The 16,348-nt window shown below is 41.6% G+C and overlaps 1 protein-coding gene across 1 annotated transcript in view; it reads right to left on the bottom strand.

Moving 5' to 3' along the window:
• The window catches only part of LOC121567318 (ATP-binding cassette sub-family G member 1-like), a 60,096-nt gene that overhangs the window by 17,469 nt on the left and 26,279 nt on the right, over nucleotides 1–16,348 (bottom strand). The window contains exons 3-6 of the mRNA XM_041877267.1: nucleotides 9,414–9,531; nucleotides 8,784–8,916; nucleotides 8,286–8,336; nucleotides 5,864–6,009 (exon numbers count right to left, since the gene is read on the bottom strand). Coding sequence (XP_041733201.1) covers nucleotides 5,864–6,009; nucleotides 8,286–8,336; nucleotides 8,784–8,916; nucleotides 9,414–9,531 — 448 coding nt within the window. The remainder of the gene's footprint in view (nucleotides 1–5,863; nucleotides 6,010–8,285; nucleotides 8,337–8,783; nucleotides 8,917–9,413; nucleotides 9,532–16,348) is intronic.

Raw genomic sequence — 16,348 nt, 5'->3', positions numbered from 1 at the left:
GGACAACAACCCTAAGCACACAGCCAAGAGAACGCAGGAGTGGCTTCAGGACAAGTCTTTGAATGTCCTTGAGTGGCCCAGCCAGAGCCCGGACTTGAACCCGATCAAACATCTCTGGAGACCTGAAAATAGCTGTGCAGCGACGCTCCCCATCCAACCTGACAGAGCTTGAGAGGATCTGCAGAGAAGATTGGGAGAAACTCCGCAAATACAGGTGTGCCAAGCTTGTAGCATCATACCCAAGAAGACTCAAGGCTGTAATAGCTGCCAAAGGTGCTTCAACAATGTACTGAGTAAAGGGTCTTTATACTTATGTAAATGTTATATTCCAGTTTTTTTTTTTTTTTTGCTAAAATTTACAAAACCCCGTTTTTGCTTTGTCATTATGAGGTATTGTGTGTAGATTGATGAGGGGGGGAAACAATTTAATCCATTTTTGAATAAGGCTGTAACATAACAAAATATGGAAAAAGTCAAGGGGTCTGAATACTTTCTGAATGCACTGTAAATCGAACTTTACAAGATTGAGTTTGTTATTTTGTTGTAGGCAGAGGCAGAGCGCAACAGAGTATAATTCTATTGGAGGGTTAGCCCACGAGCGGTCTTTCAATCACCCACGTGTGAATGCACTTTTCAGATCAGAGCACAGAGCTGCGCGTGTGCACATTTGTTGATATGTTTTGCTAGTTAGTGAGTTATTAGCCCAGTTATAGATAAATATACGTCAGCAATGGGGAGTTACTGCTTCCTACAAGAGCACAAAACGTGTAGGCTACATTTCAAGCTCTCTTTGAAAAGCCAGTAAGTTAAAAAGCTTATGTCTTAATTAAAGGGGCAGTGTTGTATTTTGAGACAGGCTTGAATATGCAAATAAGCCAATAGGCAGAGAGGTAGCCTACATTGTCTAATTCTCTGTATGGTAACAATAATCAATTTTATTTTGTAAAGTGGTTTCTTGCATCATACAACACAATACAATGCAATTTTCAGTCATCTATTTGGCCTATCGTGTTACAGACCAAGTAAAAAAATCATGAATTAATGTCAAGCCTTTCATAATGTAAAAACGTTTTTTAAAAGTCTCATGCAATGTAGGCCTGCATTGAACACCACATATAGGCCACTGTAGGCTATATCATAGAAATCAAAAGATATTTCCATGTGAAAATGTTATCCATTGGTTTTGTTGTTAGGCCTACATTATGCTCAAATAGCCACAATAGCCTATTGCCTACTGTCTAAAACTGTGAGGGTACAGCCTCAGTGTTCACTGTAAACGCACGCCGGAAGTTGCACAAAATTCTCACAATGTTCAAGTTTCCGCTCACAAGACCTAAAATTTGCTCAGTAGAGGGAACATTGATTATAACCCCTCTATGGAAAGATGAGACTCTCACAAACACAATGGTGTTCTCTGTTTGCTCTACGACTCCCACAAGCGTCAGGGGACTCATCTGAAGTCGGAACAGCCGTTCTGCCAACTTCTGTTTGTAGTGTCCGAACAGTTTGGGCTACACACTAATACTACCCCTCTGTGGAAAGGTGAGACTCTTACGAACACGTACATGTTGGTTGTTTTGCTCTAGGACGCTCACAGTCTCACAAGACTCGTCTGAAGGTCCCCTGGTACCAGTTGAAAACATTTATGGAAGTAAACTGCATATGGAGATTGTTTAGTTCCAAAAATAAGGGGTTAAATAAATGTAAAAAAAAAAAAAAAAAATGATAATAATTATAATTTTCCTGATCTTTCTTATCTCTCTCAGATATAGGACAGACACTTCAGATGTAGTGTAGTGAAGCTGTTATTCAATGAGTTTGTATGGGCTGTAAGGCCAAATTAATTGTTTAATCAAATCATTCTTTTATATATATTTTTGATACTTCAAGGGGTCTTAAAATTCAAAATCAAATAGCAAAATGATCCTTGGTATGATCTTCTTAAAACAATTCCATATAGCTTAGTAGAACCCACTTAGGAACATTCACTGTCTTCTTGGTAAGCAACTCCAGTGTAGATTTGGCTTTCCGTTGTAGGTTATTGTCCTGCTGAAAGGTGAAATCCTCTCCCAGTGTCTGGTGTAAAGCAGACTGAAGCAGGTTTTCTTCTAGGATTTTGCCTGTGCTTTGCTCCATCCCGTTTCTTTTCATCCTGAAAAACTCCCCAGTCTTTGCCAATGTCAAGCATCACCATACCATGTTTTAGCCACCACCATGCTTGAAAATAAAGAGGCAGTTACTCAGTGATGTGTTGTGTTTGCCCCAAACATAAGGCTTTGCATTTAGGCCAAAAAGTGTATTCCTTTGCAGTATTACTTCAGTGCCTTGTTGCATACATATGCATGTTTTGGAATATTTTTTATTCTGTATATTTGTATTCTTCTTTTCACTCTGTCATTTAGGTCATTATTGCGGAGTCACTACTATGTTGTTGATCCATCCTCAGTTTTCTCCCATCACAGCCATTGAACTCTGTAGCTGTTTTAAAATCACCAATGGCCTCATGGTTACATCCCTAAGCAGTTTCCTTCCTGCAGCTCAGTTCAGAAGGAGGACTGCATATTTTATGTGTCTGGGTGGTTTAATACACCATCCACAGCATATTTATTAACTTGACCATGCTTAAAGATATAGTCAAATGTCTGATTTGTTATTGTTACCCATCTACCAATCACTGCCCTTCTTTATGAGGCTTTTGAAAAGCTCCCTGGTCTTTGCAGTTGAATCTGTGCTTGAAATGCAATACTTGACTGAAGGACCTTACAGATGTTCTATGTATGGGGGACAGAGGAAGGGGTAGTCAATCAAAAATCACGTAAAATCATATGCCTAATCCCAGACAACAAAAACAACAACAAATGTACTTTACTGTAAGGTCATTTTCACCCTTCATTTATCACAGTGCCAAGAGACAAGTCAGTGTGAGCTTCAGCAGTGGGCAAATCCATACAGATTGTACAAATCTAAACCCAAAGGAGGACAAACTTTTTGGTCATTAAGGACTTTGGGACTCATCTGTGTCCCCTGGTGAGACTCAGTCGTTCCTAACCAGAAGCCAACAAGGAGAAACGATATTCAATTGCATCCTCTTTTCTAAAAGAGGATAGGTTACCTTGGAAGACACAAACGAAACAGAAAAAAAAAACACACAAAAAAGGAACACAACTAACACCTACACTCAACAACAACGTCGTATTGCCTGTACATCTCATGAAAGAATAGCATTGACTCTAAATATGGACTGTACAGTGTGCTTAGACCATGGCACGTTATAATGCATTGTCACATCAGGACTTTCCATGCCACTGACACACATGCATGTGTATCTGAATAACATGTGTGAAATGCTTGATAATGTATGTGATATCAATAGAGGTATACTTTCTGGGTGATTTAAATATTGACTGGCTTTCATCAGGCTGCCCACTCAAGAGAAAGCTTCAAACTGTAACCAGTACCTGCAACCTGGTTCAGGTTATCAGTCAACCTACCAGGGTAGTTACAAACAGTACATGAATGAAATCATCAACATGTATTGATCATAGCTTTACTAATGCTGCAGAGATTTGTTTGAAAGCAGTATCCAAATCCATTGGATGTAGTGATCACAATGTAGTAGCCATATCTAGGAAAACCAAAGTTCCAAAGGCTGGGCCTAATATTGTGTATAAGAGGTCATACAATAAGTTTTGTAGTGATTCCTATGTTGTTGGTGTAAAGAATATATGTTGGTCCGTGGTGTGTAATGAGGGGCAAACAGACACTGCACTTTACACATTTATGAAATTGCTTATTCCAGTTACTAATAAGCATGCACCCACCCAAAATGACTGTAAAAACTGTTAAATCCCTGTGGATTGATGAGGAATTGAAAAATTGTATGGTTGAAAGGGATGAGGCAAAAGGAATGGCAAATAAGTCTGGCTGCACAACCGATTGGCAAATGTATTGCAAATTGAGAAATCATGTGACTAAACTGAATAAAAAGAAGAAGAAACTACACTATTAAACAAAGATAAATGACATAAAGAATTATAGTAAAAAGCTTTGGAGCGCCTTAAATGACATTTTGGGAAAAAAGGCAAACTCAGCTCCATCATTCATTGAATCAGATGGCTCATTCATCACAAAACCAACTGATCTTGCCAATGAACAAATCATTGCCATATTTTCAATTTACTAGAATGGAATGTGTGTGCCCCCAGGCTTGGAGGGAATCAAAAGTCATTCCGCTACCTAAGAATAGTAAAGCCCCCTTTACTGGCTCAAATAGCCGACCAATTAGCCTGTTACCAACCCTTAGTAAACTATTGGAAAAAATAGTGTTTGACCAGATACAATGCTATTTTACAATAAACAAATTGACAACAAACTTTCAGCATGCTTATAGAAAAGGACATTCAACAAGCACAGCACTTACACAAATTACTGATGATTGGCTGAGAGAAATTGATGATAAAAAGATTGTGGGGGCTGTTTTGTTAGACTTCAGTGCGGCTTTTGACATTATCGATCATAGTCTGATGCTGGAAAAACATATGTGTTATGGCTTTACTCCCCCTGCTATATTGTGGATACAGAGTTGTCTGTCTAACAGAACACAGAGGGTGTTCTTTAATGGAAACCTCTCCAACATAATCCAGGTAGAATCAGGAATTCCCCAGGGCAGCTGTCTAGGCCCATTACTTTTTTCAATCTTTACTAATGACATGCTACTGGCTTTGAGTAAAGCCAGAGTGTCTATGTATGCGGATGACTCAACACTATACATGTCAGCTACTACAGCGACTGAAATGACTGCAACACTTAACAAAGAGTTGCAGTTAGTTTCAGAGTGGGTGGCAAGGAATAAGTTAGTCCTAGATATTTCTAAAACTAAAAGCATTGTATTTGGGACAAATCATTCACTAAACCCTAAACCTCAACTAAATCTTGTAATAAATCATGTGGAAATTGAGCAAGTCGAGGTGAATAAACTGCTTGGAGTAACCCTGGATTGTACACCGTCATGGTCAAAACATATTGATACAACAGTAGCTAAGCTGGGGAGAAGTATGTCCATAATAAAGCGCTGCTATAGCTTCCTAACAGCACTATCAACAAGGCAGGTCCTACAGGCCCTAGTTTTGTCACACCTGGACTACTGTTCAGTCGTGTGGTCAGGTGCCACAAAAAAGGACTTAGGAAAATTGCAATTGGCTCAGAACAGGGTAGCACGGCTGGCCCTTGGATGTACACAGAGAGCTAATATTAATAATATGCATGTCAATCTCTCCTGGCTCAAAGTGGAGGAGAGATTGACTTCATCACTACTTGTATTTATGAGAGGTATTGACATGTTGAATGCAACGAGCTGTCTGTTTGAACTACTGGCACACAGCTCGGTCACCCATGCATACCCCACAAGACGTGCCACCAGAGGTCTCTTCACAGTCCCCAAGTCCAGAACAGACTATGGAAGGCGCACAGTACTACATAGAGCCATGACTACATGGAACTCTATTCCACATCAAGTAACTGATGCAAGTAGTAAAAAATAGATTTTAAAAAACAGATTTTAAAAACCTTATGGAAGTGCGGGGACTGTGAAACAACACAAACATAGACACATACATACACACACACGATAACATACGCACTATACACACACGCACACATGGATTTTGTACTGTAGATATGTGGTAGTGGTGGAGTAGGGGCCTAAGGGTACACCGTGTGTTGTGAAATCTGTGAATGTATTGTAAAGTTTTTTTAATTGTATGAACTGCCTTAATTTTGCTGGACCCCAGGAAGAGCTAATGGGGATCCTAAATAAATACAAATACAAATGTGTTCTATACGATGTGCAATAGGAGCTTCTGACCTGGTGGGCTCGTCAAAGAACATGATGGGAGGGTTGTTGACAAGCTCCAGGGCGATGGCCAGCCTTTTTCTCTGCCCCCCTGAAAGATGTGACGTTCGGGTTTTCGCACACTCAAGGAGGCCCAGGGCCATCAGGATCTCCCTCACCTAAATACAACATAGGAGGGTTACAAACACCTACAGTGCATTCGGAAAGTATTCAGACCCCTTCCCTTTTTCCACATTTTGTTACGTTACAGCCTTATTCTAAAATTGATTAAATAATTGTTTCCCCTCATCAATCTACACACAATACCCCATAATGACAATGTGAAAACAGGTTTTTAGAAATGTTTGCAAACGTATTAAAAATAACAAACTGAAATACTTTATTTACATAAGTATTCAGACCCTTGCTAGGAGATTCGAAATTGAGCTCAGGTGCATCTTGTTTCCATTGATCATCATTGAGATTCTACATGGTCCTCTGTAGCTCAGCTGGTAGACCACGGCGCTTGTAACGCCAAGGTAGTGGGTTCGATCCCCGGGACCACCCATACACAAAAAAATGTATGCACGCGTGACTGTAAGTCGCTTTGGATAAAAGCGTCTGCTAAATGGCATATTATTATTATATTATTACAACTTGATTGGAGTCCACCTGTGGTAAATTAAATCATTAGACATGATTTGGAAAGGCACACACCTGTCTATATAAGGTCCCACAGTTGACAGTGCATGTCAGAGCAGAAACCAAGCCATGAGGTCAAAGGAATTGTCCGTAGCGCTCCGAGACAGGATTGTGTCGAGGAACAGATCTGGGGAAGGGTACAAAAAACTTTCTGCAGCATTGAAGGTCCCCAAGAACACAGTGGCCTCCATCATTCTTAAATGGAAGAAGTTTGGAACCACCAAGACTCTTCCTAGAGCTGGCCGCCCGGCCAAACTCAGCAATCAGGGGAGAAGGGCCTTGGTCAGGCATGTGACCAAGAACCCGATGGTCGCTCTAACAGAGCTCCAGAGTTCCTCTGTGGAGATGGGAGTACCTTCCAGAAGGACAATCATCTCTGCAGCACTCCACCAATCAGGTCTTTATGGTAGAGTGGCCAGACGGAAGCCACTCCTCAATAAAAAGGTACATGACAGCCCGCTTGGAGTTTTCCAAAAAAGCACCTAAAGGACTCTCAGACCATGAGAAACAAGACTCTCTGGTCTGATGAAACCAAGACTGAACTCTATGGCCTGAATGCCAAGCGTCATGTCTGGAGGAAACCTGGCACCATCCCTACGGTGAACCATGTTGGTGGCAGCATCATGCTGTGTTTTTCAGCGGCAGGACCTGGGAGACTATTCAGGATCGAGGGAAACATGAACGGAGCAAAGTACAGAGGGATCCTTGATGAAAACCTGCTCCGGAGCGCTCAGGACCTCCGACTGGGGCGAATGTTCACCTTCCAACAGGACAGCAAACCTAAGCACACAGCCAAGACAACGCAGGAGTGGCTTCGGTACAAGTCTCAATGTCCTTGAGTGGCCCAGCCAGAGCCCGAACTTGAACCAAGTCGAACATCTCTGGAGAGACCTGAAAATAGCTGTGCAGTGACGCTCCCCATCCAACCTGACAGAGCTTGAGAGGATCTGCAGAGAATATTTGGAGAAACTCCCCAAATACAGGTGTGCAAAGCTTGTAGCTTAATCCATTTTAAAATAAGGCTGTAACATAACAAAATGTGGAAAAAGTCATGGGATCTGAATATTTCCAAATGCACTGTATAACCACATCCCTCCCTCTCAGAAACTTAACGTATACGCCTACATTAATCACAGATCTAGGGTCAGATACCCAACCCTTATTGCATGCTAGCTAGCAGATACCCATAGACTTCCAGTCATTGTGCTAATGCCAGTTAGCATTGGCTAGCGAAACTACCTCTAACTTCCTTCATACGTGACACAGAGACATACAAATAGTATCCACTAGTTCATCTGTCTCTGGGGAAGTAGATATAGGGCTTCATTGCCAAAATCCCAAAGAATCCCTTTAAGCATAAGGGGGAGGGAATAGTATCTGACCCTGTATCAGTGGTTAGTAGCAACATATATACTCCTTCCCAGCCACCCTCATCATATCACTTTACATCCATTCCAGCCTGTTTAAAGCCAGTACTGACTGCATTAGTGGCAACACTCCAGTGCTGAACTAGTAATGGGTCCTAGTTTCCAGTTCGTGGGTTTAGGGAACATTTTAGTCATTTAGCAGACGTTCTTATCCAGAGCGACTTACAGTTAGTGAGTGCATACATTATCATACTGGCCCCCCGTGGGAATCAAACCCACAACCCTGGCGTTGCAAACGCCATGCTCTACCAACTGAGCTACACGGGACTATGCTGGAGATTAAGGTGAGGGAGGATTCTGAAGCCGTTCCCATGCAACTCTCTTACCATGTCTCTCTTGCCCTCATCCTTTTCCTGGAGCTTCAGATTAGCAGACACCTAGGAGACAGAGAGGAAGATTTAGTTCACACTACGGCTGCGTCCCAAATAAGAGAAACAAAGCCTACGTGTGCAGGTACATAGAATCTTTCACGTCTCAGAAGCAACCATGTAGAGAGAAGAAGGTGTATCTTATCAATGTGAAGAAAGCCCCAGGTTAGGAGGGCACAATGTCACATAGAAATGCATTGTGTAGAACAGACATCATGTGGAATAATGAATTCTGACGGCTCTAATACATTGCATTTCTATCTGCAGCGTTATAAATGTTTCACCCATTTAACTTATTGTTTACTTCCGGAGCTTGAATTTCCATTGTGTATGCACTGTAATGTGTTTAATCTATTGACCTGCCCTCTTGGCCAGGTCTCCTTTGTAAAAGAGGTCTTCTGACCTCAATGGGACTTCCTGGATAAATAAGGATTAAATACAATGTAAAACAATTACCATCATGGCCTCCTGTACTGTGAGGTGAGGCAGAAGCATGTCATCCTGCATGATGTAGCACGAGACCTTCCTGAAAGAGCGCAGGTCACGAGGCTTTCCATTGATCAAGATCTCCCCCTTCATCCCTGTCTCCCTACAGACAGAAGGCAAAGCCATACCTGGGTTATGCATTTGATCCATATGATAGACTTGATTTATTTCTGGGTTTAAAAGAGAAATGAAAAAGAGAAATAGAAACAATAGAGAACAGATAAGATATTAACGTAAACAACATGAATAACACTTATTTCCAAAGTGGTCATCGATTGGAAGAGGACTAACCAGTTCAAACATGAAAACATACACATACAATAAAAATGGAATATATACAAAACTACATACACTAATCATTCTCAAAAATGTATTTCATGACATGGGTCATTGTTAAATGATTGCGAATGAACTTGGCGCTTGGCTTCACCCTGCGAGAGTCACAGCAAGGTAACAGCAAGTTGCAGCAAGGCATTTTGTAATTACAACTTTTTAATGCCCAGAACTGTAGGTGTGGCGTGATTCTTGTAAGTAGAAGTTACTCATCTATCAGTGACCTTGTACACCTATTGGGTGTTAAGTGTCGGGCCTGTGGCTCACCTGTAGCCGGCCAGAATATTCATCAGCGTAGATTTCCCAGCTCCTGAGGGACCCATGATGGCCACCAGGCCGCCGCTGGTAAATTTCCCAGAGATCCCTTTCAGCAGGGTCTTGTAACCTGAGAGCCGGGTACAAAAGAAAGCAGAACCATATAAAACCCTCCATCAGCCTCACAATGGCACTTCAGGCTTTCAGCTTCACACAGTACCTGCTTAAACCGGTCTCCAAACCATGCATTCCCTCCGCCTCGGATAAAACCCTCTGTGTTTCGGGTTGAAAGGGCGTATTTGTATTTTGTGTTTTCTGAGTGAATGCACCCATCTGGTTGGGTGTCTATTACATTGTAATCTCCTCATGCTCACCTTTCAGACCTCAGAACATGCTTGTATTAGAAGGGTTCCAACATCAACATGCTCACCCACACTGCTTTTTGTGAAGCACTTTGAGCTGCATTTATAAAATATGCTTTATAAATAAAGTTATTGTTATACCTTTTAGAATTCAATCACATTTTACATGAGCTGTTTATCTATTCTGTTTGAACAACCCATTTGTGTCAACGGTGAACACACTGTTGTTCTATCCCAGCACTAGCACACCCAATTCACCCGGTGTGTTAGAGCTGGGCTAGAACAAAACTGTGCAACCCTGTGGCCAAGGTCTCAGTACTAGAGTTGAGAAACATTGTCTCACTCTAAATCGATCATATATGATAACACTGTAAATAAAAATGGAAATTAAATCATCCCCTAGCCATAAGCATGCAGAAGGGAGAGGAATGGCCTATAGTAACCTGCTGGACATTGGTATCTGAACGCTAATCCAGTTGATTGCAGTGGCTGCCAGTTTAATTGGATTTTCTGTTATAATCCTTCAGAGCGATACACAAATACCTCTGACCTTATCTGTCCTCTTTTAATGGAACCTAGTGTTCCCTGCTAGGAGGAGAGGATGCACTTTAGTAACCTCTCCCTTGTGAGGACAGTGTGTAAACCATGCAGTGGGTGCATAGACAGTAATTGACTGGTTCAGGAAGGGCATAACTTCTTCATTTGACGGCTTAATTCCCATACGGGTACGTTTTTTTTTTGTGGGGGGGGGTATGGGGGGGTGAAGCACTGAGTGATGATGTAAATGCACTAGGATGTGGATAAACATAGTTTTTCCCTCAAAACACACAAAAATAATAATTGCGCTTGGAGTATGTTATATGTCTAGTTGGTGTTGAATTCCACTACAATGGTAGCTACATCCTTCAACAGACAAGTGAAAAGATATGCAAACCCTGTGTCACTATACTCATGTGATGAGTAACCTTTTGTCTGAGACTAAAGCTAATGCCTAGTGGAACGTCACAGTTGTCGGTGTCCATATTTGCATGGTATCGGACAGAAATCGTCAAAAATGCTTTTCAAACAAACCTGGAAAAAACTAAGCAGGTAACCAAATTCTGCAAAGACTTGTATTACACCCAATGAGCACATGTAAACAATAGGATTAATCACAGTTCATTGGATTGGTTGCATTCACTGAAAGACCAATGTTCTTGCCCTTTGGCAAAATAATGACAGAGTAGGTCGAAACCACACACTCTGCATAAAATCTGAGCTTTGGAAGAAGATAACAAGTATTTATTATCCATTTAATATGAGTTGAACAATTTGGGTCAAAGGGTTTAAGAGTGGGCAGCTAAATAAGTGGGTTGGATTTATTTTAATAGATACTCCCCTGAAGTTCTACTAAGTAAATTATCCATAAACAAATAAATAAATGCAATAAAGTTGCATTAAGTGCTTTCCAACTGACCTGTATGGTCCAAATATATATTTCAGATGTGTGTGGGGGAAATTAAAGATGGTCTAAAAAGAGGTGAAATAATTCATATTTAATGCATGTCCATTTGCATCAGTGAGCAGCTGCAAGGAGAGAGGGGAGATAGTGAGGGAGCAAGAGAGGTGAGTGAGAGGGAAGGAATGAGAGGGAGGGAGGATAGAGAAAGCTGTGAAGGGGTTTAAAAGGGAAAACATGTGGCGGGCATAGCGACACCTGCTCTGGCTGTAGCTACTGCCGCAGTACTCCCAGTGTTTGTGTTTGTGTTTGTGTTGGGGATGCTGATGAAGGATGAGAGATTAGGGCCTCCCCTCCCCTTCTCTTCCTGAGAAAGACACTAATGCCGGGGCGGAGATGGAGAGCAGCCAAGGAGGATGAGCACCCGGTGTCTCCCTTTGCTGCTCAGCTTATAAAGGCACAAACACCCAGTGTTCACTCTGTGATTCTCGAAATTGGACTAGCCCGAGACGAGTCGTAACACTAAGAGTCATTCCACTAACTTAGAGCCATGATATTTCAAGAGCAAGAAACAGTCAGCCAGGATTTGATTAAAAGTCAATGAAACTTTTGAATTTATTTTAATTGACCTAAGTTAGGCCTACTCAATAAATACAATCTACAGTTCCTTTTTAGTCCTTTGCTTTCCGGTCTCATAACAGCACTCGGAAAGTGATCTTGACCTTCGAAAGTGTTGTTTGTTACCAAAAGTATGTGTTACTCATAACAAAACATTAAATGCGTACATGTAGTAGGAGATCAAGATAGTTAGGATAAAAGTTAAAGTGACAGTAGGATGTAGCAGTAGGTTAAAACAAAATCAAAAACAATGTGACAAATGAACAGAACCGATTCTGGTTTAGCGTGGGTGTTCCTGTGTAGTGGGGTAATATTTATCATATGCATATTATATATCAGGGTTCCCCAACTGGCGGCCCACGGGCCAAATCTGGCCAGCAAAAATTAATTAGAAATATTTTGTTCCTTACAATAAATTATAATAATAATACAAACATCTCGGACACGAGATGCAAAAACTCCCAAATGCAATGTCCCAAGAAGGAAGTTACCCTACCTAAATAATGCAAAAGTTACATTTTAACTTCATTCATGTGGAGAGAGAAAGCAGGAGAAAATATAGCTAACTTGTTATGCAAGTGTTGCACAGCAACAGTCGACTAATTCATTTCAACAATAACCTTCATTTTAATTTGACTTTACAAAACAACAAGAGGGCTTAATTGGAGTCTATTTCTTCAGAGCCTAGGCCTATATAAAATAACTTAGCTGGCTTAGGTAGGCTATGAGGCTTAACAGCATCTTTCACAAGAAAAACAAATATAATAATAATAAATAATAATATGCCATTTAGCAGACGCTTTTATCCAAAGCGACTTACAGTCGTGCGTGCATACATTTTTGTGTATGGGTGGTCCCGGGGATCGAACCCACTACCTTGGCGTTACAAGCGCCGTGCTCTACCAGCTGAGCTACAGAGAAATATGGCCTAATAGAAGTAGGATTTTCTTTTATTAGGCCTACTTACAATTGCAACTGGCCAAAAATGTACAGTGCCCTGCAAAAGTATTCATCCCCCTTGGCGTTTTTCCTATTTTGTTGCATTACAACCTGTAATTTCAATTTATTTTTATTTGGATTTCATGTAATGGACATACACAAAACAGTCCAAATTGGTGAAGTGGAATGAAAAAAATAACTTGTTTCAAAAAATTCGAAAAAATAAATAACGGAAAAGTGGTGCGTGCATATTGTGATGTCACGAGAGGCTGTGTCCTGGAGGGACGTTACATCCCCCTGAGGTGGCTGCAAACCCAGACAGCTATGGCTCCATCTGCTGGTATGGTCGGGAACTCCACCCCTCTATGGCCAATCTTCCCACGCAGCTGAAACAAATGAGGAGCTGATGAGCTGAAGGTTTGGGAAGGGAAGAGACACACTGAGGGAGTGTGTGGGGGGTGAAGAGACACAATCTCCAACCTGGGCTCTCTGGAGGACAAGAGTGCTGCACGTCCACTTCCATGAGGAATATAAGGATTTGGAGATACTTACCTTTGGGAAATACTCACCTTTGGATATATGCACCTGTGGAAATACGTGAGAGACATTTGGAAGGACTTTTTGCTGGGTTGGCCACTAGCTGCAACGTGGACTACAGTAAGACTGGGGAAAAGTTATCTGAGCGAGGGAGAATTATGATTTTGGATGTGGAAGAGACATCCCTGAACTGTTAACCCTTAAAGAGCCACAAGAGAACAGAATTTTGTTATATTTTCGTTAATTTCCCAAGACCTATAATAAAATCCTTGTTTTGTTTGAACCTTGTCTCCTTGCACTACTTGAGCAATCCCGCTGAAAGCTGTGTAGCCTCTCGTGACGTCACAATATGTATTTACCCCCTTTGCTATGAAGCCCCTAAATAAGATCTGGTGCAACCAATTACTTTCAGAAGTCACATAATTAGTTAAATAAAGTCCACCTGTGTGCAATCTAAGTGTCACATGATCTCAGTATATATACACCTGTTCTGAAAGGCCCCAGAGTCTGCAACACCACTAAGCAAGGGGCACCACCAAGCAATCAGCACCATGAAGACCAAGGAGCTCTCCAAACAGGTCAGGGACAAAGTTGTGGAGAAGTACAGATCAGGGTTGGGTTATAAAAAAATATCCGAAACTTTGAACATCCCACGGAGCACCATTAAATCCATTATTAAAAAATGTAAAGAATATGGCACCACAACAAACCTGGCAAGAGAGGGCCGCCCACCAAAACTCACGGACCAGGCAAGGAGGGCATTAATCAGAGAGGAAACAGAGAGACCAAAGATAACCCTGAAGGAGCTGCAAAGCTCCACAGCGGAGATTGGAGTATCTCTCTATATGACCACTTTAAGCTGTACACTCCACAGAGCTGGGCTTTACAGAAGAGTGGCCAGAAAAAAGCCATTGCTTAAAGAAAAAAATAAGCAAACACGTTTGGTGTTCGCCAGAAGGCATGTGGGAGACTCACCAAACATATGGAAGAAGGTACTCTGGTCAGATGAGACTAAAATGTAGCTTTTTGGCCATCAAGGAAAACACTATGTCTGGCGCAAACCCAACACCTCTCATCACCCCATCTCCACAGTGAAGCATGGTGGTGGCAGCATCATGCTGTGGGGATGTTTTTCCATCGGCAGGGACTGGGAAACTGGTCAGAATTAAATGATGGATGCCGCTAAATACAGGGAAATTATTAAGGGAAACCGGTTTCAGTCTTCCAGAGATTTGAGACTGGAATGGAGGTTCACCTTCCAGCAGGACAATGACCCTAAGCATACTGCTAAAGCAACACTCCAGTGGTTTAAGGGGAAACATTTAAATGTCTTGGAATGGCCTAGTCAAAGCCCAAACCTCAATCCAATTGAGAATCTGTGGTATGACTTAAAGATTGCTGTACACCAGCAGAACCCATCGAACTTGAAGGAGCTGGAGCAGTTTTGCCTTGAAGAATGGGCAGAAATCCCAGTGGCTAGATGTACCAAGCTTATAGAGACATACCCCAAGAGACTTGCAGCTGTAATTGCTGCAAAAGGTGGCTCTACAAAGTATTGACTTTTGGGGGGGTGAATAGTTATGCACGCTCAAGTTTTCTGTTTTTTTGTCTTATTTCTTGTTTGTTTCACACCAAAAAAGATTTTGCATCTTCAAAGTGGTAGGCATGTTGTGTAAATCAAATGATACAACCCCCCCAAAAAATCTATTTTAATTCCAGTTTGTAAGTCAAAACGAAATAGGAAAATTGCCAAGGGGGGTGAATACTTTCGCATGCCACTGTAGCATCCTACATAAAACAATAATTTAAAGAAAAAAAGGCGATGTCTGTGTCTGAATGTCTGTATCGGGATAGCCTGCTCTTGTAACGACAGAACAATTAGAAAATACTGTCAGCTTGAGACATAAATATCCCGGAATAAGCACTCACAATAATGTTAGTATTTACTAAATACAGTCATATAGGCCACTAAGTTACTTACTTAATGGGAAAAGTTGCATTTCCCCTCAGACACGATCTTGTGGGTGTCGCGTGAGATGGATGTGATTTTGATGCGCAGGCAGTCCTCGATTGACTTATGTGAAAGCCGGTTCCTGTCATGAATATATATTCCGTTCATAGAGGGAAATGAGGACTCGCAGACATAAGTCGATCCAAACATTGTTAGCACATACAATTCTTTATTGTATTCCTCTGAGCATGCCACCCAAAACGCACACAATGACTTGGCACTCCTGAGCGCATACCTGATTTGGCTCGATGTCTGGAATTCAATCAGCTCAGTTTGAATTGCGGCCTCATCCACCGAGGGTATCGTTTTCTTAGCAAGAGAGGAGAATTCTCCACCTGGGCAGACTGTTAGAGGATCACATACAAACGAAATGATATACTTGGGCATGCTGTAGTCTCCAAATCTGGTGGAGAAGTTGTCCCTCAGCTGCTTGATGAAATCTTCCATCACCTCTGTGACAATGCTGCGGCCTGGTCCCTCTGCCTGTCGTTTCTTCAGTGTGCTGAAGTGCAGTAGCCTTCCAGATGACAAGTTCAAATCGAACAACTCAAGCTTCCTAGTAAAAGTCTCAAGTTTTTCCACTATGTCCGCAACTGTTTTCCCTCTTCCTTGTAACTGCAGATTTAACCCGTTTATGTGCCTGTTTTGCATGTTATTTTGGCATTAATATCTGTCACATATCAGTTTGCAAACAATGTAATTTTTTTTAAATAATAATTTAGTTAATAAAGCCGCATACAAACTTGGTCTCTTTTTTTGCTATCTTGAGTAAGGCAGCTCCAAAATGCAGGTGTTTCAGCCTAGCTCAGTGATTTCTGTACTGGTGGGGCAGCCAGCGGAAAATATGGAGCGTAGGGGTTGGTAATGTTATCTAGTTGCACCGTGATTGGCTAAGTGTTCTGTCACTCATGGGGACACTACGTCACTGCAAGATCTACGGGTAGAGCTCGAAAATTCAAGCCTCTTGGGTGCTGCCATAGTTACATTAGAAGTGCCCATCCAAGAAGGCTCAAGGTCATTGGCCACAGATAAAATGACGTCA

This window comes from Coregonus clupeaformis, chromosome 6 (genome assembly GCF_020615455.1).
Source record: "Coregonus clupeaformis isolate EN_2021a chromosome 6, ASM2061545v1, whole genome shotgun sequence".
Taxonomy (NCBI): Eukaryota; Metazoa; Chordata; class Actinopteri; order Salmoniformes; family Salmonidae; genus Coregonus; species Coregonus clupeaformis.
Note: the sequence above shows the minus strand (reverse complement) of the source record. Positions and strands in the feature narration are given on the sequence as shown.